The 25023-nt window shown below is 35.4% G+C and overlaps 1 protein-coding gene across 1 annotated transcript; it reads left to right on the plus strand.

The window, feature by feature from the left end:
* The first annotated feature begins 1511 nt into the window (after positions 1 to 1511).
* Positions 1512 to 15514, plus strand: LOC143222399 (uncharacterized). The gene is made up of 7 exons (XM_076448870.1): positions 1512 to 1619; positions 3436 to 3576; positions 5169 to 5312; positions 6790 to 6901; positions 10249 to 10436; positions 10940 to 11124; positions 14863 to 15514. Exons 1-7 carry the CDS (start codon positions 1532 to 1534, stop codon positions 14914 to 14916), a joined length of 912 nt encoding a protein of 303 aa, XP_076304985.1. The 5' UTR covers positions 1512 to 1531; the 3' UTR covers positions 14917 to 15514.
* The last annotated feature ends 9509 nt before the right edge of the window (positions 15515 to 25023 follow it).

A 25023-nucleotide genomic window follows, 5' to 3' on the forward strand; every position in this document is an offset into this window, starting at 1 on the left:
CTGCTGTTAGCAGAGTTTTAAACCCTTATATTTACCGCTGATTAACTGGATTTTAACGATAAAGATCTGTTTACATCAAAGTACAATTGGCCCGGCATGGCCAAGCGCGTAAGGTGTGCGACTCGTAATCCGAGGGTCGCGGGTTCGCATCCCGGTCGCGCCAAACATGCTCGCCCTTTCAGCCGTGGGGGCGTTATAATGTGACGGTCAGTCCCACTATTCGTTGGTAAAAGAGTAGCCCAAGAGTTGGCGGTGGCTGGTGATGACTAGCTGCCTTCCCTCTAGTCTTACACTGCTAAATTAGGGACGGCTAGCACAGATAGCCCTCGAGTAGCTTTGCGCGAAGTTCAAAAACAAATCAAAGTACAATTTTCAAGAGCAAAAGTTGTTAACATTCTAATTAGTTTTCTATCTACATTTTCGTTTCAGTTTTGCTTTATTCAGAACTAGTATTTAACAAACTCGTTAAAATAAAAACATTTTGTGTCAGGCGTAGCTTGGTGGTTAGCGTGTCTGGAGGTTTCATGTTTCGTTTTCCGTTGCCACAAAAAATGCGCTTCGAACTTCGAAGTTAAAATTCCTCCATTCTATCGGACCCACGAGTTGGCGGTGGATGTTGTTAACTAGCCATCCTTCCTTTCTTCTATGAGTTCAAAATTAAGCACGAGTGTAAATATATCATTTTTTTTTTTTTTGCTTTACTCGCAACTGAAAGAGTTTAGTTTGTTTTGAAGTTCGCGCAAAGCTACACTAGAGCTATCTGCGCTAGCCCTTCCTAATTTACCAGTGTAAGACTAGACGGGAAGGTAGTCATTTCCATCCACCGCAAACTCTTGGTCCACTTATCTACCAACGAAGAGAGGGATTAACCGTAACATTACGACGACAGAAAGGGCGAGCATGTTTGCTGTGAAGGGATTCGAACTGGTGATCCTCATATTGCGAATTAAGAGTCCTAAACTAACCACCTGGCCCCTCTGAGAGAGACAAACTGTTTTTGTTGTATCCGGTTTTAATAATATATCCCTGTAAACGTTTTCGACTTTCGTAGACCCGGTGTTATAAAATACGAATGCATTTAGATGTAATGATTCTACGACTTTATTTTTTAAATTCAAAATTGTTATAATGTGCGTTTCTTATAGCAAAGTCACATCGGGCTATCTGTTAAGGCTACCGTGGGGTATCGAGCCCCTGATTTTAGCGTTGTAAATCCGTAGATTTACCGCTGCACTAGCGAGGGGGGCAATTGTGATAATAACTTCGTGTTCAATTTGAACAGCATTTCTTTCATATTAGAACCTCTTCTGGTTCTTTGTAAATATTATTGTTGCAAATACTTTAATATTTCTATAATTTAAGATACCTTTTAAGAGATAACTGATCAGGTCAGAAATTCCAAGATAACCACTGGTCAACGCCAGGTCAAACTTTTGCTACGTAATCAATGGCTAGAACCATTGTTTCTATGTTTTATTTAGTTGTATACTATCATTATAAACCAATATATCTTCATTCTCGTTAATTTTACATGTTCTACTGTCCCTCATACTGTTCCTTTCTTTTTTTTTTTTTGTCTCCGGCAGAAAAAGAAGGCTCTCATAGTGCTTACGGACGAGGTAAGTGTTTTCTACATCAACGTTAATACGTATAACTCAGTTATTATAGTTTTTTGCACGTGTGAGGGAAAGACAATAAACAAAACGCGCTGACTAATCGCCACGAGGTTTAGAATAAAAAGTCAAATAGAATTCAAAGAGTTTTGAACTACTAGTAGTGCCATCTCTAGTTAAAAAGAAGAAACAAAAAAACAGAGTTGTGACGATAAAACACAGTATAGCTCATTTCAAGCAATGGTTTTTACAGACTTAGATACAGATGTATTTTAAAAAAACAAACTAGGTCTATTCGTTAAGCCTACTTTTACAAACATTTTTGTTACATTTTTTGTAATTACTAAAATTATATTCACTTATTGTCTTTGTTATTTTTGTAGTATTTAAAATATAAAAATCACATACGCAAAAACAGAATACAGTATAATAAAATTGTAATTACAACAACAATGTTATATTGTTATTAGTAAAAAAACAAAAGTACCATTTCTGAAAATGTTAATTTATGTCAACAATGCCACAACAAGAGATGAGCTCCAGTGAAACGTTGAGGTGTCATATGATGAACTATCATATTGTTTTTGTTTATCATAAGTCATCTGGCATACTTTATCATAAAATACAACCCAAAGCTTCAAGTGTTTATTTTGACGTTTCACTGCTTCTGGTTGATTATTTATTTGTATATTGGTGTACGTTTCATTCTTAAACAAACAATAACTAAGCTTTAAGTTAGATGTTATTCTAAATAATTTGTTTAAACAGTCTCGAAGCTGGCTACGAAAATATGAAAATTAAATGTTTATATATTTAAAAAATAAAATTATTCATTTTAAAAACAGCATTAATTATGAAATTTTCATTGCTTTAAAGCGTTTAATTTAATTCGAAAATTTTGTCTTTTTAAATCTATTCGTAACTGATCGTTTCTGTAACTAAAACTTACATATTGACAAAAGTCAAAACACATTTATTTTAAAGTTTATCGCTTTAAGTTATTATATGTTAGAATTATCAGAGAGTATATTAACTAAAAATTAAAATAGTCAGGAAGTACCTCAACTAACAGCTAGAACTTTCAGGAACTACCTTAAATAAAAATTAAAATAATTAGGAAGTACCTTAAATAGAAGTTAAAATAGTCAGGAAGTCTCTCAGCTGGAAGTTAGATCTTTCAGGAACTACCTTAAATAAAAATTAAAATAATCAGGAAGTACCTTAAATAAAAATAAAAATTATCCGGAAGTTCCTCGCCTAGAAGTTAGAATTGTCAGGAAGTACCTTAACCAAAAATTAAAATAGAATTAAAATTAAAAGAAAACCTTAACTAGAAGTTAGAATTAATGGGAAAGACTTCAGATAAAACTTAGAAAAGGTTTTTCTATTAGCGTCAGTTTTGCTTTATTCAGCACTAGTATTTAACAAAGTCGTTACGATACAAACTATTTGTAACATGTCACAACGTGTGTCTATAAAAGTCAAAATAGTCAGGAAAGAGCTTATTTAATAAGAAATTAAATAGCTTATCAGTTATAAAACGATTCCAATCGAATTTTTTGTAGTTTTAGTTTTCTCAGAGAAATGATTAAAACATTATTTTTATTTGTTTCTCAAAAAATAAGGCTAGTTCTTGTGCGATATAGTTATCTATATATCTATTATTATGTATTTCATAAAATCCTAAGCCTATAGCTGAAAACTACACTATAATATTCTATGGATGTTTAAAGTCCATTACGTCATAGTTCACGAAATGTTGAACTGCAACACACACATATGCAATATATTTAATAATTATGAAATTTATTTTATTCTATAGGAATTGCGTTTCATATTGGAGAGCCTTGTAAGGATACGTGTAATGATATTTTATATCAGATTTATTGTAACACTACCAGTAACCGGTGCGAGTGCAAACAAGAATATCCTGTAAATGTTAACAACAAGGACTGTGTCAAAGGTAGTCTGTTGTCGTTTTACTTTCTTAACCCTAAAATGTATGCGAGTGCAAACAAAATATTCTGTTAATGTTAACAACAAGAACTGTATCAAAGGTAGTCTGTTGTCGTTTTACTTTCATAACCCTAAAATGTATGCGAGTGTAAAAAAAATCATTCTGTTAGTGCTAACAACAAGGACTGTGTCAAAGGTAGTCTGTTGTCGTTTTACTTTCTTGACCCTAAAATGTATGCGAGTGCAAACAAAATATTCTGTTAATGTTAACAACAAGAACTGTATCAAAGGTAGTCTGTTGTCGTTTTACTTTCATAACCCTAAAATGTATGCGAGTGTAAAAAAAATCATTCTGTTAGTGCTAACAACAAGGACTGTGTCAAAGGTAGTCTGTTGTCGTTTTACTTTCTTAACCCTAAAATGTATGCGAGTGCAAACAAAATATTTTGTTAATGTTAACAACAAGGGTTATCTGTTGATGTTTTACTTTCTTAACCCTAAAATATATTTTTGTTTATATACAGGACTCAAAATACTTTTTTATTTGTATATCTTTATTTTATAAAACTGCCTGTTGTTTGTAATATGAATAATAAAGCCAAATTTACATTTTTTCTGATCTTTCTATATTTGAGTATCTCGTTAAATAAGTTATTTCAAAGTTTATGCAAAATAATAGTAATAATAATTTTACTATTAATTTGTTTTACGACAAACATAAAATATTTTGTCAGTTCGTTAATGGTTATATTTTGAATATTAAACTTATATATTGTGGTAAAAGTTGCAATATTCGGAAAATTAGAGATCATGTGAAATATATTTGGTGATTCGTTATTAATTCTATATTCAATATTAATATAAATAAAGGAACAAATTGATAATACAAAATTCAGGAAATGTACTCATCATTGACTTCATATTTTCACCATAATTTTTATAAATCATATGTTTTTTTTAATATTCTACAAGCAAAATTATGTTTACAACCAATAGTGGTTCGGCAGTGACACAAAACTATCTTTATTCTGCTAACCACGTGTATCAAGAGCCGGTTTTTAGCTTTGAAAAACCCCAGACGGTCTCAGTATTTTACTTGTTTTTTTACACGAGTTTTATTTAATTTTGAACACAGTGGTTATTCTATAGGTTCCCAGATTTATGTCTGCTTTTACACGAGTTTTATTTAATTTTGAATATAGTGGTTATTCTATAGGTTCCCAGATTTATGTCTGCTTTTACACGAGTTTTATTTAATTTTGAATATAGTGGTTATTCTGAAGGCTTTCAGATTTTCTTGACTTAATCAGTTTTATATTTCAATTTAATTAATTAATTATTATTATTTTTCTATGGCAACAGCTAAAATTTCTTACTCTTGAACCAGTGAGTGAATCGAACTGAACATCTTTTATGCTAAGTTATACTTCTTAGAACTTAATGAAAACGACAATGTTCTCCTACTGCTATTGTAGTAACGAAGTAAGACACAAATACAGACACAGTACGAGACGTGAAAAATGTGCTTTTAAAACTTAAAAAGTGAATCTTCTACGAACATACGTACGTAAACATTTAACTTATTTATTACATGTACAGCTGTAAAACTATGGAAAAGCTGTAAATATAGTGAATCCTGTACCTTTTACGATGAAAACGCCATCTGTAACGAAGATGGAGAATGTAGGTGTGAGGAAGGATTCCGGAATCATATCGTAGACGGAGGAGAGCTGTGCATCCACGGTGAGGATAAATGTTGTTCATAACGTTTCGTTGGAAAGCACCAAAGCTACACGTGTCACATACACTCGATGTTCATTTCAAGAAAGTGTAATGGTGAGAATACTGTATTCATGTTCAATACTCGACTGTCTCTAAAGATGTCTGTGTTTCGGTTTGCTTGTTTTTGATTTGTGTATCGATCTATCGATTGAATCTAGTAGGAGCATTGGGCGGAACGTGTGATCTTCTAAACGTTAGCCCTAACTCATAAAGAAAGAAATAATGTGAGAAATGAGCCTCATTATACAAAGAAAAGAAAATACGAGAACGGAAACGCGTCTACTTAAGTTTTTCTCTTCCTCAGGAAACAGATAACTACAATAATTTGTTCAATTGATTACAAATTAAAGCAGTAATAATAATTTATAAATGAATCTAACTAATCAAGCAGTTTGCATTGAAACGATTTACATTTCATGAGTATGAATAGGTTCAGGAGAATGTAAAAAACAACAAGTGTAACATTTCTGAGAAATAAATAAACACATTTCTCAATTTTATATCCTACTTGTCTCTTAATAAGTTCAAAACTTATTTCTTCCATTGGAAATATCTGAAAAGACAATTTCAAAATATCATGCTGTTTCTGATTCATATAGAATCTGAATAATAAACTATTCAGTTACTGATATGGTCAGGTGGTTAGGGCGCTTGACTTGTAATCGGAGCTCTTTCAGCCTAGGGATGGGAGCGTTATAATGTGATAGTAAATCCCACTGTTCGTTGGTACAGGAGAGAGCCCAAGAGTTAGTTATGGATAGTAATGATTAACTGCTAAATTAGAGACGGTTGACGCAGATATCCATCGTGTGGCTTTGAGTGAAGTTCACAAACAAACAAATATATTTAGAGAAATGCAAGTCAGTACTATTCAACACGTACTGTTCTCCACCAGGAGGCGTTGAGCAGCATAATTATATTAAAATATATAAACAATTAACACAAAATTAGATATATATATATAAAACAAACAACTCCGAGAAATAAATTTAAATAGTCAAACGTGCTATCAAACGGACACAAGCTAATGTATGTGTTTTCTTATAGCAAAGCCACATCAGGATATCTACTAAACTCACGGAGGGGAATTGAACCCCTAATTTTAGCATTGCAAATCCGTAGTTTTATCGCTGTATTAGCGTGGGGCACAGGTTAATCAACAAAAAATAAACCTCAACCTCTATCGCAGTGAAAAGTGTCAAACACATTAGGGTTACTGACGAGAAATGGAATGCATACGAAACTAGTATAACCCATCAACACAAACTGGCCAAAGTATGAATTGAACTGGATCTTGTATGAGCTTATACTTCGAAATTAAGGAGATTTCGGAACATTAAGATTACTTAAGTAGTCTTTCATAGGATAGAATTTTGTCTCGTAAGTTAACCTTAGTGACAGTAAATATCTATTAACCTTATATCGATTTTCTTTATAGACAGAACGAGTGGACTCTTAGAAAATTCTGACGTCATAACTGTTATCATGGTAGTCTCTGGAGTTATGATTGGGACTGCACTTTTCTGTCTAGTTCTTAGACTTTTCAGCAGGTAAGTTATAAAAGTGTTCATTACGTTTTCTCTCGGTTTTTATAACATCTATAGTAGTTCGTCCGTTTCTTCTATAAGATCTTCTCACACAAGTTGCTACCGACCTTTCGAAACTCACACATCTCTGTCTATCTCTCTTATTGTTTCGTTCGCTAGAGAAATTCTGAAAACCATAGCGTCTTTTATTCACTGTCCTTTAGAAGTAAACCTTAAAGTTGATGCCACAGAAATTCCCTAGCCCGGTATGGCTAGATGGTTAAGGCACCTCGATTCCTAATCCGAGGGTCGCGGGTTCGAATCCCCCTCACACCAAACATGCTTGTACCTTTCAGCCGTGGAGGCGTTATAATGTGACGATCAATCCCATTATTCGTTGATAAAATAGTAACTCAAGAGTTGACGCTGGGTGGTGATGGCTAACTACCTTCTCTTTAGTCTTCCACTGTTAAATTTGGGACGGCTAGCGCAGATAGCCCTCATATAGCTTTGCGCGAAATAGAAAAACAAATAAATAGAAATTACCTTCGTTTTTAAACGCTTTTCTTTTAGTCAGATCTTTCAAAAATGGTTCTCAGTAAGTACCCTGTGGCTAGCCACAAGCACCGAAACCCACTTTTTATAGTTATAAGACTTACCGATGAGCCGCTGAAGGAGATTGACCCCAGTGGCACAGCTGTACTTAAGACGCTAGAATCCGAGTTTCGATACCTGTGGTGAACAGACAACCCTGTGCGTCGTTTTGTGCTTAATTACAAATAAACAAGTCCCTGAGGTGAGGTTCATTTTACTGAACCAAACCTTTATAAGATGTAATCATTCAGTTACTACGTAATGCGGCCCGGCATGGCCAAGCGTGTTAAGGCGTTCAACTCGTAATCTGAGGGTCTCGGGTTCGAATCCCGGTCGCACCAAACATGCTCGCCCCTTTTAGCCGTGGGGTCGTTATACTGTGACGATCAATCCCACTATTCGTTGGTAAACAAGTAGCCCAAGAGTTGGCGGTGGGTGGTGATGACTAGCTGCCTTCCCTCTAGTCTCAAACTGCTAAATTAGCTTTGCGCGAAATTCAAAAACAAGAACAACTACTACGTAATGAACAAATAAACGTAGATTCTTGTTGATGTTAAATAATTTCTGGTTAAATACGTCTGTTAAAAATATCAAAGTTTAGTTTTTTCTGTAAAAAGTTCAGCGAATATTTCATGTCAGATTTTACGTTTTGAATTTAAATTCTAAAACACTTGTGCAGTTTTTCCTATGTATAAGAAACTCTAATTCATTAAAATTTATGATAGCTTTTTAAGCAAACGCGTAGCACAAGAAAACTACATTGTCACTTACCTTTTGTTCATTTTGCTCATTTAGATTTCATGTCATATATAAAAAAATTGCGAAGCAAAATTTGATAAAACTGTTAAATATACAACAATGATGAAAAATGGAGAGATTTTAAAGGCTTTATCAATGCTAAGCCTATTTTGGTCAGATTATATTGGAACGTCATACATAAAAATATGTACACATTTTTATGTGAGCTGAATTTTTTGCGAAGCTGACAAAGGCTATATGTGCTAACAATTCCCAATTTAGATGTGATATACTAGAGAGGAGGCAACTAGTCAACACTACCCTCCGCCAACTCTTGGGCTACTCTTTTACCAACGAAGACTGAGATTGATTTTCATGTTACAACGCCCTCACGACTGAAAGGGCAAGTATGTTTGGTGTGATGGGGATTCGAACCTGCAACCCCCAGATTACTAGTAGAGACCCATTATCACCTGGCTCTGTGTGTCAAAAAGATTTTCATCCTTCATATTTATTATTTAAATGTCCAGCCATTTTGAAGGGCATGATTTTTCGTAATATACTTTTTTCTAATTACTTAATTAAGTGAAATACAATTTTAGTTTAAACCTATTTTAACTTACACGATTTAACTTCTTATTAACTACATTATAATTTCATATTAGTTTGCCCTCCAGTGGCTCAGCGGTATGTTGGCGAACTTACAACGCTAAAAACCGGGTTTCGATACCCGTGGTAGGCAGAGCACAGATAGCCCATTGTGTAGCTTTGTGCTTAATTCAAAACAAAAACAACAACAACATCATATTAATTTCTTTATCTATCGTTTACCGGTAGGCCACCAATAAGTGTACTGACTTACAGCATTCAAATCAGGGGTTCGATTCCTCTCGATAGGCACATCAGCTATTACAATGTGACTTTACTGCAAAACAAAAACTGTTACCTATTACTTACTTCTCTTAATGTTTTCCATGTCAAAGCATTTCGCAAAAAAAAAAAAAAATTGCAATTTTCTACCAGTTATGGTGACACGATTCGAATTTGTTACCAGTAGATTGCGATTTGAGTGCCCAAACCACTAAGACATTCCAGGCCATGTATATGTTAAGACATCAATTTTGTACAAGGTTTCAGATAAACTTGCAGAGCTGAGTTTGCTTTTATAATTTTTTTTCCCCAATTTCATTGTTGGTGTCATGATTATTTTGTTTTCTTAGAAAATCAAATGGCTCGCACAAAGTCAGCATGAAAAATAAACAAATAAACCCAACTTGACCGTTTTCCTTTCTTACAAAAGTTAGTAATGTGGAAACGTAAATTATCTTTACAAATTTTTTTTCCTATAAAATCATGTCCAAAAATGTTTTCAAGTTTGTTTGTCTGTGGAATTTCGTGCTAATCTCTTTAAAAGCTGCTCACGAAAAATGGTCGTAATTTAGAAGTGATAGATTAGAGGGAAGGCAACTACTCACACCATCCGCCGTTATCTCCTGGACAACCATAATCTAGAAGTGGGATTGAAAGTAAGATTACAACGCTTCCGCGACTGAAAGGTCAAGCGTATTTGATAAATGAATTCGAACTTGCGATCCGCGAAATGTGAGCCAATCGTCCTGATCACCAAGCCATACTGGGCCTAGACTTTCAAATATACACAGATAAGAGTCTTCGAATTTACTTTCAATATATCTTACTAACGTACCGTACTGGTCAGTTTTATATCTTACTGACGTACCGTACTGCTCAGTTTTATATCTTGCTGAAGTACCGTACTGCTCAGTTTTATATCTTACTGAACTACCGTACTGCTCAGTTTTATATCTTACCGAAGTACCGTACTCCTCAGTTTTATATCTTACTGACTTACTGTACTGCTCAATTTTATGTTGTTTGTTGTTGAATAACTTATATAAAGAATTCGGAAGCAGATAAAATACAATATCCCGAAGTATTTTTTTTAAATGACAACTTAATAAATAGCTATAATAATTTTTATAAATAAGTTTGATTATGAATATATTTGTATATCTTCGCAGAGCAAGATTCGGTAGAAATAGGGCAAGGTTTGGTAACGCAGCAGCGCCCTCTGTAGTCTTGACTGGAATTGAGGTACCACTTTCAGTACCACATTCACGTCGGCCATCAAGATGTAGCGGATGCAACGAGCAGCTATCACGGTCGCGAAGGGCAAGCTACTCTATGCTAGCGCCCCCTATGTCGTCAGGTAGGCTCACAGTTTTAATGATTCATATTAATACTAACTTGTTTATAATTGTAATTCATGTAATTCGTTTTCAACGTCATTTTCGCAAATATTATGGAAATAGACAAAATTCGCTATTTTCTGTAAGAAAAAAATGTTATTTTAAGACTGGCCAATATAAACACTGCAAGAATAATGCATAAAAATAGCCAAATAACACGTCTTGTCAATGTTTTTATAAATCTGTTTTTAATAAGGTTTGTGAGGCAATGAATCAAATTCTTAGCAAAGATTTTGTGATTCAGCTAGAAACAATGAGAAAGATTTGATAATATTATTCGAACAAAATACTGAAACCCACTCAAAGCTCGTTGTTTTAAGACTTTAGGGAGTTTCACAAAAGAGAAGGCTAAAACCCAAAATAAAAACTCGCCCTTTTCGGGATTCCACATTGTGGAATACTGAGACAAAAATCGTTTTTGGTAATTTTGAGGTATATTATGTGTTTGTTTCACTTTTAACAGGATCCCGTCGAGCAAGCTCTGTGTCTATGCGTTCTCAGGCATCAGTGAGAAGTCACGTGTCTTCTTTTCATAGCCAAACACTATCTGAAAGTAATCGTGACCCGGTGAGACGCACATTTTCATCACCAGTTGATGCAAGTACATCAAAGTCTGACCTGAAGACCACAGAAGACGTGGCAAAATCGGTAATAATGGCACATAAGATCAAATACGTTTTTCTTAGTGGTTCACTGATTTATCGAGGAATAATAAATAGTTTATGAACATAATCAACAGCGTTAATGTTGTGTAACTTAGATTAGAAAATATACACGTATATATTCAGAAAAGCATTCGATCCTGATTTGGTAAGAATACAAAAAAATATCTTTTACTTTGCGGAGATATTCATTGGATAAGGCAGACACAATGTGACTGATGTAGTCTGATTGATACAATGTGACTGATATAGTCTGATTGATACAATGTGACTAATATAGTCTGAGTGATACAATGTGATAGATGTAGTCTGATTGATGCAATGTGACTGGTGTAGTCTGATTGTTATAATGTGATTGATGTAGTCTGATTGATACAATGTTACTAATATAGTCTGATTGATACAATGTGACTATTGTAGTCTGATTGATGCAATGTGACTAATATAATCTGAGTGATACAATGTGATAGATGTAGTCTGATTGATGCAATGTGACTGGTGTAGTCTGATTGTTATAATGTGACTGGTGTAGTCTGATTGTTATAATGTGATTGATGTAGTCTGATTGATATAATGTGATTGATGTAGTCTGATTGTTATAATGTGATTGATGTAGTCTGATTGTTATAATGTGATTGATGTAGTCTGATTATTATAATGTGACTGGTGTAGTCTGATTGTTATAATGTAATTGATGTAGTCTGATTGTTATAATGTGACTGGTGTAGTCTGATTGATATAATGTGATTGATGTAGTCTGATTGTTATAATGTGACTGGTGTAGTCTGATTGTTATAATGTGATTGATGTAGTCTGATTGTTATAATGTGACTGGCGTAGTCTGATTGTTATAATGTGATTGATGTAGTCTGATTGTTATAATGTGACTGGCGTAGTCTGATTGTTATAATGTGATTGATGTAGTCTGATTGTTATAATGTGACTGGTGTAGTCTGATTGTTATAATGTGATTGGCGTAGTCTGATTGTTATAATGTGATTGATGTAGTCTGATTATTATAATGTGACTGGTGTAGTCTGATTGTTATAATGTGATTGATGTAGTCTGATTGTTATAATGTGACTGGCGTAGTCTGATTGATATAATGTGATTGATGTAGTCTGATTGTTATAATGTGATTGATGTAGTCTGATTGTTATAATGTGACTGGTGTAGTCTGATTGTTATAATGTGATTGATGTAGTCTGATTGTTATAATGTGATTGATGTAGTCTGATTGTTATAATGTGACTGGTGTAGTCTGATTGATATAATGTGATTGATGTAGTCTGATTGTTATAATGTGATTGGTGTAGTCTGATTGTTATAATGTGATTGATGTAGTCTGATTGTTATAATGTGATTGGCGTAGTCTGATTGTTATAATGTGATTGATGTAGTCTGATTATTATAATGTGACTGGTGTAGTCTGATTGTTATAATGTAATTGATGTAGTCTGATTGTTATAATGTGACTGGTGTAGTCTGATTGATATAATGTGATTGATGTAGTCTGATTGTTATAATGTGACTGGTGTAGTCTGATTGTTATAATGTGATTGATGTAGTCTGATTGATATAATGTGATTGATGTAGTCTGATTGTTATAATGTGATTGATGTAGTCTGATTGTTATAATGTGATTGATGTAGTCTGATTATTATAATGTGACTGGTGTAGTCTGATTGTTATAATGTAATTGATGTAGTCTGATTGTTATAATGTGACTGGTGTAGTCTGATTGATATAATGTGATTGATGTAGTCTGATTGTTATAATGTGACTGGTGTAGTCTGATTGTTATAATGTGATTGGCGTAGTCTGATTGTTATAATGTGATTGATGTAGTCTGATTATTATAATGTGACTGGTGTAGTCTGATTGATATAATGTGATTGATGTAGTCTGATTGTTATAATGTGACTGGTGTAGTCTGATTGTTATAATGTGATTGATGTAGTCTGATTGTTATAATGTGATTGATGTAGTCTGATTGATATAATGTGATTGATGTAGTCTGATTGTTATAATGTGATTGATGTAGTCTGATTGTTATAATGTGACTGGCATAGTCTGATTGTTATAATGTGATTGATGTAGTCTGATTGTTATAATGTGACTGGTGTAGTCTGATTGTTATAATGTGATTGATGTAGTCTGATTGTTATAATGTGACTGGTGTAGTCTGATTGTTATAATGTGATTGATGTAGTCTGATTGTTATAATGTGACTGGTGTAGTCTGATTGATATAATGTGATTGATGTAGTCTGATTGTTATAATGTGACTGGTGTAGTCTGATTGTTATAATGTGATTGGCATAGTCTGATTGTTATAATGTGATTGATGTAGTCTGATTGTTATAATGTGACTGGTGTAGTCTGATTGTTATAATGTGATTGGCGTAGTCTGATTGTTATAATGTGTTTGATGTAGTCTGATTGTTATAATGTGATTGATGTAGTGTTTTCTCAGAACGAAAAGTCATGGCTTATTTTACTTTCTTAGAAGTAAGCAAGACTTAACTTACCCCACTTTCTTAGAAGTAAACACGCCTTAACTTACTCTACTTTCTTAGAAGTAAATACAACTTAACTTACCCCACTTTCTTAGAAGTAAACACGCCTTAACTTACCCTACTTTCTTAGAAGTAAATACAACTTAACTTACCCCACTTTCTTAGAAGTAAATACAACTTAACTTAGCCTACTTTCTTAGAAGTAAATACAACTTAACTTACTCTACTTTCTTAGAAGTAAATACAACTTAACTTACTCTTCTTTCTTAGAAGTAAATACAACTTAACTTACCTTACTTTCTTAGAAGTAAATACAACTTAACTTACTCTACTTTTATGAGAAATCGATTTTATTTAAGCACAAAGCTACATAATGGGCTACCAGTCTCTGTACATAGGGGAGAATCGAACCCCGAATTTTAACTTGGTAAGCTCATAAACTTGATGATCGATGATACCGTCTCTATACATTTTATAGCACACAATATTTTAAAGTTTCTTATGATCAAACAAAGAAAACAACGTTCTACAATAACTATATGTGAGTGATTCAATTCTTTCTGTTGTTTTGTGATTTTTTCGTGTACTTGTGACGTAAGCTGATACTGGGTAGTGACTGAGAAAGTATCTCTATCGAAAACTGTATATGTGTGGCCAAATCTCAGTCTTGTGTTCTAAAAATACGAAGCCCAACCTATTATTGAATTCAATTGTTATTACTAAGACATTCTGCTTCTAGAAAATTCTATTTCTGAACGCTAAACCTTAACAATAGAAAATCGAAAGAAGGAGACCAGACTTCCTATTCTGGTGGAGTGTATCTCATAGCGTAAAAGTAGTGAATCGAATTATAGGTTAGAGCTCATATTTTTTTTTTATATTTTAAACAGCGTGTCAGCTGAATAACTCATAATATTAGATATAAATAGTATTAGTACTGATTGTTCTTGAAATGTGGTGAGTGGAAGAAAGCGATAAACGTCATGCATCACGTGCGCTAGTTCTGAAGGAAGTTGAAGTGGAAATTCTTCGTCGATTGAAAATAACTTTCGAAATTCTAATTTCTGGTAATTTGATTCGCTTTAAAATAATTTAATAGTGAGTTAGTTACTGAGAGGAGGATTTGCTGTTATTTTAATACTTAACAAAATATATTAAAAGTTACGAAAGTGTATTAGATTAAAACTGTATATTTTTCTCCACTAGGTGGCGTCATCGCCAGAAGAAACACCGAGAAATGAGGTGCAAAATGATAAATGAATAATTGTTACACTGCAAAAAAAAACAAAAAACACACAAGAATAAAACATAAAACCGTGGAAAAAAATAACTCCAGTACACTTTCAGGAACTTCTTACAAAGTTCCATATTTTGACGGAAAATATTTTAAGAAACGGAATTTTTTCCGTATTTTTTTTAAAGGGAATATCTTTACTGTATAAATAATAATAGGCGTACGACCTCATATATATAAAGCAACAATCCGTCAAATCCCAGACATATCACACCGGCGAACAGAATAACTCAGATTTCTTCAATTCAAAATGTGAAACAAGAGTGCAGTTGTTAATGGTTCGCTTCTTTGACCTTTCAACTTACAGGTCATGAACTATTAATAAATCCTGAGTGTCAAAAATTTAATAAAAATTACTTGCTTATATTAATTAATTAAGCGGAATGGGTTAAAACTGTGTATAAAACCTAAGTTAAATATCGCCCCTTCAGTAACACAGCGACATGCCTCGTGGAATTTCATCTCTAGAAATCGGGTTTCGATACCCGTGGCGAGCACAGTACAGATAACCTGTTGCGTAACGTTAGGCTTAACTACAAGCTGTGAAATAAAAGTTGAAGTAAACTTTTTTTCGTTATCAATTTCTTGCTCACTTATTCATCTGAATTCATGAGAAAATGAGTACCATGAGATTTTATTCAGGAACTATTTTGTTAGTTTTAGGTTGAAAAAAGTAGTTCTGTTTTTTTTTTAAAATTTTCAACAAGTACAAATAAAATTAAAAAAATCGCTTTTTCTGAAATAATTTGGGGCAAAAATATCGTTTCTTCAATATTCTCCCCCCCTGATGTGGCTTTACTATAAGAAAACACACACACACAATCACTACCGATGTGGCTTTACTATAAGAAAGCACACACACACAATCACTCCCAATGTGACTTTACTATAAGAAAACACACACACACAATCACTCCGGATGTGACTTTACTATAAGAAAACACACACACACAATCACTCCCGATGTGACTTCACTATAAGAAAACACACACACACAATCACTCCCGATGTGGCTTTACTATAAGAAAACACACACACACAATCACTCCCGATGTGGCTTTACTATAAGAAAACACACACACACAATCACTCCCGATGTGACTTTACTATAAGAAAACACACACACACAATCACTCCCGATGTGGCTTTACTATAAGAAAACACACACACACAATCACTCCCTGATGTGGCTTTTACTATAAGAAAACACACACACACAATCACTCCCGATGTGGCTTTACTATAAGAAAACACACACACACAATCACTCCCGATGTGGCTTTACTATAAGAAAACACACACACACAATCACTCCCGATGTGGCTTTACTATAAGAAAACACACACACACAATCACTCCCGATGTGGCTTTACTATAAGAAAACACACACACACAATCACTCCCGATGTGGCTTTACTATAAGAAAACACACACACACAATTCCCTCCGATGTGGCTTTACTATAAGAAAACACACACACACAATCTCCTCCGATGTGGCTTTACTATAAGAAAACACACACACACAATCCCCCACGATGTGGCTTTACTATAAGAAAACACACACACAATCCCCTCCGATGTGGCTTTACTATAAGAAAACACACACACACAATCCCCTGATGTGGCTTTACTATAAGAAAACACACACACAATCACTCCCGATGTGGCTTTACTATAAGAAACACACACACACACAATCACTCCCGATGTGGCTTTACTATAAGAAAACACACACACACAATTCCCTGATGTGACTTTACTATAAGAAAAACACACACACAATCCCCCGATGTGACTTTACTATAAGAAAACACACACACACAATCACTCCCGATGAGGCTTTACTATAAGAAAACACACACACACAATCCCCTCCGATGTGGATTTACTATAAGAAAACACACACACACAATCACTCCCGATGTGGCTTTACTATAAGAAAACACACACACACAATCACTCCCGATGTGGCTTTACTATAAGAAAACACACACACAATTCCCCCCCGATGTGACTTTACTATAAGAAAACACACACACACAATCTCCTCCGATGTGGCTTTACTATAAGAAAACACACCCACACAATCACTCCTGATGTGGTTTTACTATAAGAAACACACACACACAATCACTCCCGATGTGGCTTTACTATAAGAAAACACACACACACAATCACTCCCGATGTGGCTTTACTATAAGAAAACACACACACACAATCACTCCCGATGTGGCTTTACTATAAGAAAACACACACACACAATCACTCCTGATGTGGTTTTACTATAAGAAACACACACACACAATCACTCCTGATGTGGCTTTACTATAAGAAAACACACACACACAATCACTCCTGATGTGGCTTTTACTATAAGAAAAACACACACACACAATTCCTCCGATGTGGCTTTACTATAAGAAAACACACACACACATCTCCTCCGATGTGGCTTTTACTATAAGAAAACACACCCACACAATCACTCCCGATGTGGCTTTACTATAAGAAAACACACACACACAATTCCCCCCCGATGTGACTTTACTATAAGAAAACACACACACACAATCCCCCCCTGATGTGGCTTTACTATAAGAAAAACACACACACACAATCACTCCTGATGTGGTTTTTACTATAAGAAAACACACACACACAATCACTCCTGATGTGGCTTTACTATAAGAAAACACACACACACACAATCACTCCTGATGTGGCTTTACTATAAGAAAACACACACACACACACAATCACTCCCGATGTGGCTTTACTATAAGAAAACACACACACAATCACTCCTGATGTGGTTTTTACTATAAGAAAACACACACACACAATCACTTCCGATGTGGCTTTACTATAAGAAAACACACACACACAATCACTCCCGATGTGGCTTTACTATAAGAAAACACACACACACAATCACTCCCGATGTGGCTTTACTATAAGAAAACACACACACACAATCACTCCCGATGTGGCTTTACTATAAGAAAACACACACACAAATCACTCCTGATGTGTGGCTTTACTATAAGAAAACACACACACACACAATCACTCCCGATGTGGCTTTACTATAAGAAAACACACACACACACACAATCACTCCCGATGTGGCTTTACTATAAGAAAACACACACACACAATCTCCTCCGATGTGGCTTTACTATAAGAAAACACACCCACACAATCACTCCCGATGTGGTTTTACTATAAGAAAACACACACACACAATCACTCCCGATGTGGCTTTACTATAAGAAAAAACACACACACAATCCCCTCCGATGTGGCTTTACTATAAGAAAACACACACAAACAATCCCCCGATGTGGCTTTACTATAAGAAAACACACACACACAATCCCCCCCGATGTGGCTTTACTATAAGAAAACACACACACACAATCCCCTGATGTGGCTTTTTTACTATAAGAAAAACACACACACAATCCCCACCTGATGTGGCTTTACTATAAGAAAAACACACACACAATCCCCTGATGTGGCTTTACTATAAGAAAACACACACACACAATCCTCCGATGTGGCTTTTACTATAAGAAAACACACACAAACAATCCCCTGATGTGGCTTTACTATAAGAAAACACACACACACAATCCCTCCGATGTGGCTTTACTATAAGAAAACACACACACACAATCCCCCCACGATATGGCTTTACTATAAAAAAACACACACACACAATCCCCCCCCCTCCCGATGTGGCTTTACTATAAGAAAACACACACACATTATATTTTTAATTCCTGCCCCCCAGTGGCTCAGCGGTATATCTGCGGACTTACAACGCTATAAACTGGGTTTCGATACCTGTGGTGGGCATAGCACAGATAGCCCATTGTGTAGCTTCGTTCTTAATTCAAAACAACAACAATCTTAATCCTTAATCGTATTTTATAAAGTCAGAAACCCGATAAAGTATTTATCAACAAAACTTGACCTACCCAAGAATAAAAAAGGCCCGGCATGGTCGGGTGGTTAAGGCACTCGACTTGAAATCTGAGGGTCGCGCCTTCTATTCTCCGTCCCACCAAACATGCTCGCCCTTTTAACCATGAGAGCGTTATAATGTTACGGTAAATCCCACTATTCGTTGATAAAAAGAATAGCCCAAGAGTCGGCGGTGGGTGGTGATGATTAGCTGCCTTCCCTCTAGTCTCACACTGCTAAATTAGGAACGGTTAATGCTTATACAGGATTCTTATACACTTGGCCAGATTGACGTGTAGTGAGGTCCTAGGTCCAGATAATATCGGGGAACAATAATAATAACTCATTCTTGCCTCTATTCTTATAATGATGGCCTGCAGAGGCTCCTGTATGGCCAGGTATGTTCAAACACCAGCAAAATAAATACTAATAATCATAAATCAAACACTATTTTGAACATATCAGTACGGGGACTGAGGGTCTGTAGTGCCCACAGAGGATCTCGTCTGCTCTTTAAACCTACCCTTCATGTTAGCAGTAATCTATATCCGTGAGTTGACGTGCTCCACAATATTAAATATAGCTGCGTTTTGTCGGATGGTATTGGCCAATCTGGTTTTGTTTGTTTGTTTGTTTTGGAATTTCGCACAAAGCTACTCGAGGGCTATCTGCGCTAACCGTCCCTAATTTAGCAGTGTAAGACTAGAGGGAAGGCAGCTAGTCATCACCACCCACCGCCAACTATTTTACCAACGAATAGTGGGGTTGACCGTCACATTATAACGCCCCCACAGCTGAAAGGGCGAGCATGTTTGGCGCGATGGGGATGCGAACCCGCGACCCTCGGATTACGACTCGCACGCCTTAACACGCTTGGCCATGCCGGGCGTGGTCAATCTGGATGACAGGACTTATATCTTAATGAAGCTGATAGAAGTCCATGTATCAACAAGTATCACATGACACATAGCTGATCTCAGTTGTTCACATGGTTAAAAAAAATTTAACATGGTCGTGTGTGACGTATCATGTCTTATCATATATGAGATGCAGACCATTATTGGCATGAAAAGGGACAACACGGAACAGATATAGCGACATGAACAAATGACTTATATAGCCCTCGACGAACATCCGAAGCAAAAAAACAAACCTTAGAAATAAATGCAGACAGCTATATTATAAATGTTAAAAGGTTTTCTTATTGAACTAATGCTTACAGAAAGATTTATGAAAGTCGAACTTGAGGAACGAAACATAGTAATTGTAATATTTTAATGAACAATTTGAGAAGCTCCATCTATCGTTAATAAGCGTAATTATATTTGAATGTTTCGTGTTGTAATGCCAGTTGTTTACCCAAATTATTGAGGTCTGAAAGTTTACAAAATGACGTCTTCAAAGCAACCGAAACTTCGAAGTGTGAAGCACAAATTTCAATCAAAGATGGCGGACCACCGGTCTGTGAACTGGTAGTACGGACTTTATAATCAGAAAGCCACGCTCGCACAAGAAGACGAAGACAAGAGTGTTTGTATGTTTTCTTATAGCAAAGCCACATCGGGCTATCTGTTGAGCCCACCGAGGGGAATCGAACCCCTGATTTTGCGTTGTAAATCCGAAGACTTACCGCTGTACTAGCGGGGGTGCACGAAGACCAGGATGCTAAGTTTGTATTCTAACAGTATTTGGACGACCTCACATCGAGTACTTTGACCAACATTTTCAATCTTCTTAACAAAGGAAAATAAGAACTGTCGTTTCTATTTTTAATAATTATTGAAACACTAATCGAGACAAAATAAATGTTAGAAATATTCGATAACATTAAAACAAAAGAAAAAAACTAGTTTCGATCCATACCTACCGTTCAAACAATCCATGCAAAAGAAAACGGATGATGAGGCCAGATATAATGGACACCGTGCTATATCATCACGTAATTATCTTACGGCACTGTACAACATCATCACGTGATTACCTTACAGTACTGTACAACATCATCACGTGATTACCTTACAGTACTGTACAACATCATCACGTGATTACCTTACAGTACTGTACAACATCATCACGTGATTACCTTACAGTACTGTACTACATCATCACGTGATTACCTTACAGTACTGTACAACATCATCACGTGATTACCTTACAGTACTGTACTACATCATCACGTGATTATCTTACAGTACTGTACTAGATCATCACGTGATTACCTTACAGTACTGTACTACATCATCACGTGATTATATTACAGTACTGTACAACATCATCACGTGATTACCTTACAGTACTGTACAACATCATCACGTGATTACCTTACAGTACTGTACTACATCATCACGTGATTACCTTACAGTACTGTACTACATCATCACGTGATTACCTTACAGTACTGTACTACATCATCACGTGATTATCTTACAGTACTGTACTAGATCATCACGTGATTACCTTACAGTACTGTACTACATCATCACGTGATTATATTACAGTACTGTACAACATCATCACGTGATTACCTTACAGTACTGTACAACATCATCACGTGATTATCTTACAGTACTGTACAACATCATCACGTGATTACCTTACAGTACTGTACTACATCATCACGTGATTATATTACATCATAAGTAAGTTGTGTTACGGTACTATCATAACACCTGACAAAGATAAACATCACGAAAGCTGTTTAAATTTACAGACATTCTTTGACCTGAACGGTGAGAATTTTAGGTTATTTTAAGAACTTCTAACCAGGTGGGTGTTCATTGTCTATTACACTAAACACGTGGAATGACATCGAACAGGTGCAGTAGTGAAGGTGGATGACCATAAGACTGGTGCTGGAAAAGCATTTACAAATGACCAGAGGACCAAACTGCTGTTCTTGAATGTTAGATAACACGAACAAATATTAAACTGGATTGTTGTTGTTGTAAAATATGCCTCTTTATTTTTTAGGGAAATAGAACTTCTATATCAAGGATATGTCAAAGGTCAGTCAGACATATCTTATTACCTTGGAGCGTTTTATCAATGTTTGTTGTTTATAGAGGAATTCTACAAAGAAGAGATTTGTCCGAAAGGCTGACAGCATAGCATACTTAACCTCTTGAGTATAGCAGTGCTGTTTGCATTTGTTAACGTCATTATTAAGAACGAATTAAGCTAACTAGATTATAATAACTGGACATTATATATATAATAAATCGATGAATAACAAAACTACAACACGTTATGTTTATGTAAAAGGCATAAAAATACCCGTTCATAGTTAGAAATTTTATAATTTTTCTTTTGACTTGCTGTTTCAACTTCATTTTGGCCCGGCATGACCAGGTGATCAGGGCACTCGACTTGTAATCTGAGGGTCGCAGGTTCAAATCCCCGTCACACCAAACATGCTCGCCCTTTCAGCCGTGGGGGCATTGTAATGTGACAGTCAATGCTACTATTCGTTGGTGAAAGAGTAGCCCAAGAGTTGGCGGTGGGTGGTGATGACTAGCTGCCTTTTTTCTAGTCTTACACTGTTAAATTAGGGAAGGCTAGAGCAAATAGTCCTCGTATAGCTTTACGCGAAATTAAAAAAGAAAAATAACAACTCCATTTTGTTAATAATTTACACATAACTTAACAGCGCCCTCTTTTTTTTACAATCATACTTAATAATATTGTTGGTTATCATAAGTCTTTATATTATTTACATCATAAAAATCTAAGTAAACTCATGGACGAAAATTTTCGAATTTTTTAGCTTCTGTTTCACTCTCAACTGATACGTAAAAGTTCCTTTGAACACTTAGGCCTGATTCATATCTATGTCACAAGGAAAGTAGGTAGTCATTAACACCTACCGCTAATTCTTTTACCAACGAATAGTGGGATTAATCGTAGTTATAACGACCCCATGGCTGAAAGGGCGAGCATATTTTGGTATGACGGGGACTCGAACCCGCGTCTCTCAGCACTCTAACCACCCGGCCATGCTGGGCCTAGCACACATTTACAAAGAGGATACTTGGCAATAGATTTCATTGGCTAAAAGTTGTAACAGTAAGAAAGTGCGGACATCGAATTACCTTGACCTTTGTCTTGCTGAGAGAAATAGGTCTAAGCGGTGTATTCGTACGTTTTCATTTGTTTAAAAAATATAATAGAGAGAATGTGGCATATTGTCTTTGTTACTCCTTCTTTTGTCTGTTTTAGAAAACGTCATATAACCTTGACCTTTGACCTTATATTGACATGCTTTATTCTTCGCTCTTTCAGGATTTGCATGCATTACTGGTGTCCAACAAGCTTGGAGAGGTATTTGCCCAGTACAGGATAGATGTAAATCCCCACATACATATTAAGATTATGTAAGCTGGGCTCGAAGCTATAATCCAATGAGAAATGAACTTTTGATTTTCAGTAGTTCGATAAACGTATGTGCATTGCTTTTATTATTTATTGCACAGGGTTTCTTTCACACGCTTTGAAAGTCAGTTAGTTATTGTAAGTCGTATAAACATGCACAAACAAAACTGGATTTTGATACCTAACCTATCGAACGATTGAAGCGATTATAGAAGCTACAATTCACTTATACTTTGTAACTTTTTTCTTCTGATTATTTATTATTATTATTTTATATATATTTTAGTAGAGTAACTTTGATATTTGCTTTTAAATAACGCCACCTGTTGTTTGTAATTTAAGTCGTTCGACTTTTTCAAGCGTAACGTTATAATTACCACTAGCGCTTCTCTTGTTCTATCCTTCGCATCGCTTCAGGTATGCAGACAAGGGGAGCGTTTGTCGACTTCAAGTACGTCACATCCAATTGCATTTGAAGAGCCGCTCATGGCTTAATATCATAAGTCTGTGAATCAGAAGATTATAAGATAAGACACCTACGAAGTCCTGGAAGGAAGTCACGTTACACAGCCGTAATCTGCCTTTAATTAAGAAGGTTTTGCGACGTAGTGCATGCATGGCACGTGATTACTTAGAGGTATCATGCACTTAACGGTCGCCTGAAAAATCTCCGTAGATCGATATAGATTGGAAGCGGATGTCGTGTTGAAACGTAACTCCTTTTTTCATTTTGTTTTAAGAGGAGCAAAATGTTTGATTTTGTTTTGAAAAGTTATGAATCATATGTACACAAACGAAACTTTGACTGTATACGATAAAGCCTTTTCAGGAATAATATATACATGAGGGTAATATAATATAAGTTTTCGGTGGACGTTGTCTTTCCACTAGTCTATTAGTTCAAAATATCCGTAACAAACGCACAAACAAAATACAATTACAAATCAATAGTTTATAGTTGTTAAAATACCAAAGAAAGATCTGTACATACCCTCGTGCCACAATGGCATGTCTGCTGATTTAATACAGCTGGAACCCGTGTTCTATACCCGTGGCGGGCAGAGCACAGATAACCATATGTGTAGACTTACGCTTACAACAAAACAACAGATATTCACATGAGATCAGGTAATAAGAAAACGATTTCATATTTATTTACTCTGTGTTTGTTTTCTTAGTGCTTTTTGGGTCTGTTTTGTGCACTGACAATTATCTGTTATTACAACATCGTATGAACATCTGACTCGTTCGACTATGGTTAATTACGAAGATCGAACAGTTCAGTGACACACCTCGGATTACGAGTCGAACGCCTTAACACACTTGGCCATGCCGGGCCTACAAATGTTGCAAAACCTGACAACAGACATAGCTATCCTGTGTTTGTTTTCTAAAATTATACAAAGTTGAATTGATTATTATATTAAATGCAGTATAAAGTGGTTCTATAGTTAACTTTCCGAGTTGAGGTCGAATGATCCAAGATTCGATCTGCTACAAGTTACTGACAACGCTACGAACTTTTAGTTGTGCAACGCGTTGTATTTGTGACAGTTAATCCTACTATTTAATTAGGAGTAGTCACAAAGACAGACATATCTTCTGACTGCTTTTCTGGTCAGTAGTTCTAAATTAGGGATTGCTATGTCTTCTAACCCCGAGGTTAGAAACAAACCCCTTTGTTCTAGCTGTTTGACCGGTGTTCTAAAACATTAAAAAAAAAAAAAAAAAGAG

This window comes from Tachypleus tridentatus, chromosome 8 (assembly GCF_004210375.1).
Source record: "Tachypleus tridentatus isolate NWPU-2018 chromosome 8, ASM421037v1, whole genome shotgun sequence".
Classification (NCBI taxonomy): Eukaryota; Metazoa; Arthropoda; class Merostomata; order Xiphosura; family Limulidae; genus Tachypleus; species Tachypleus tridentatus.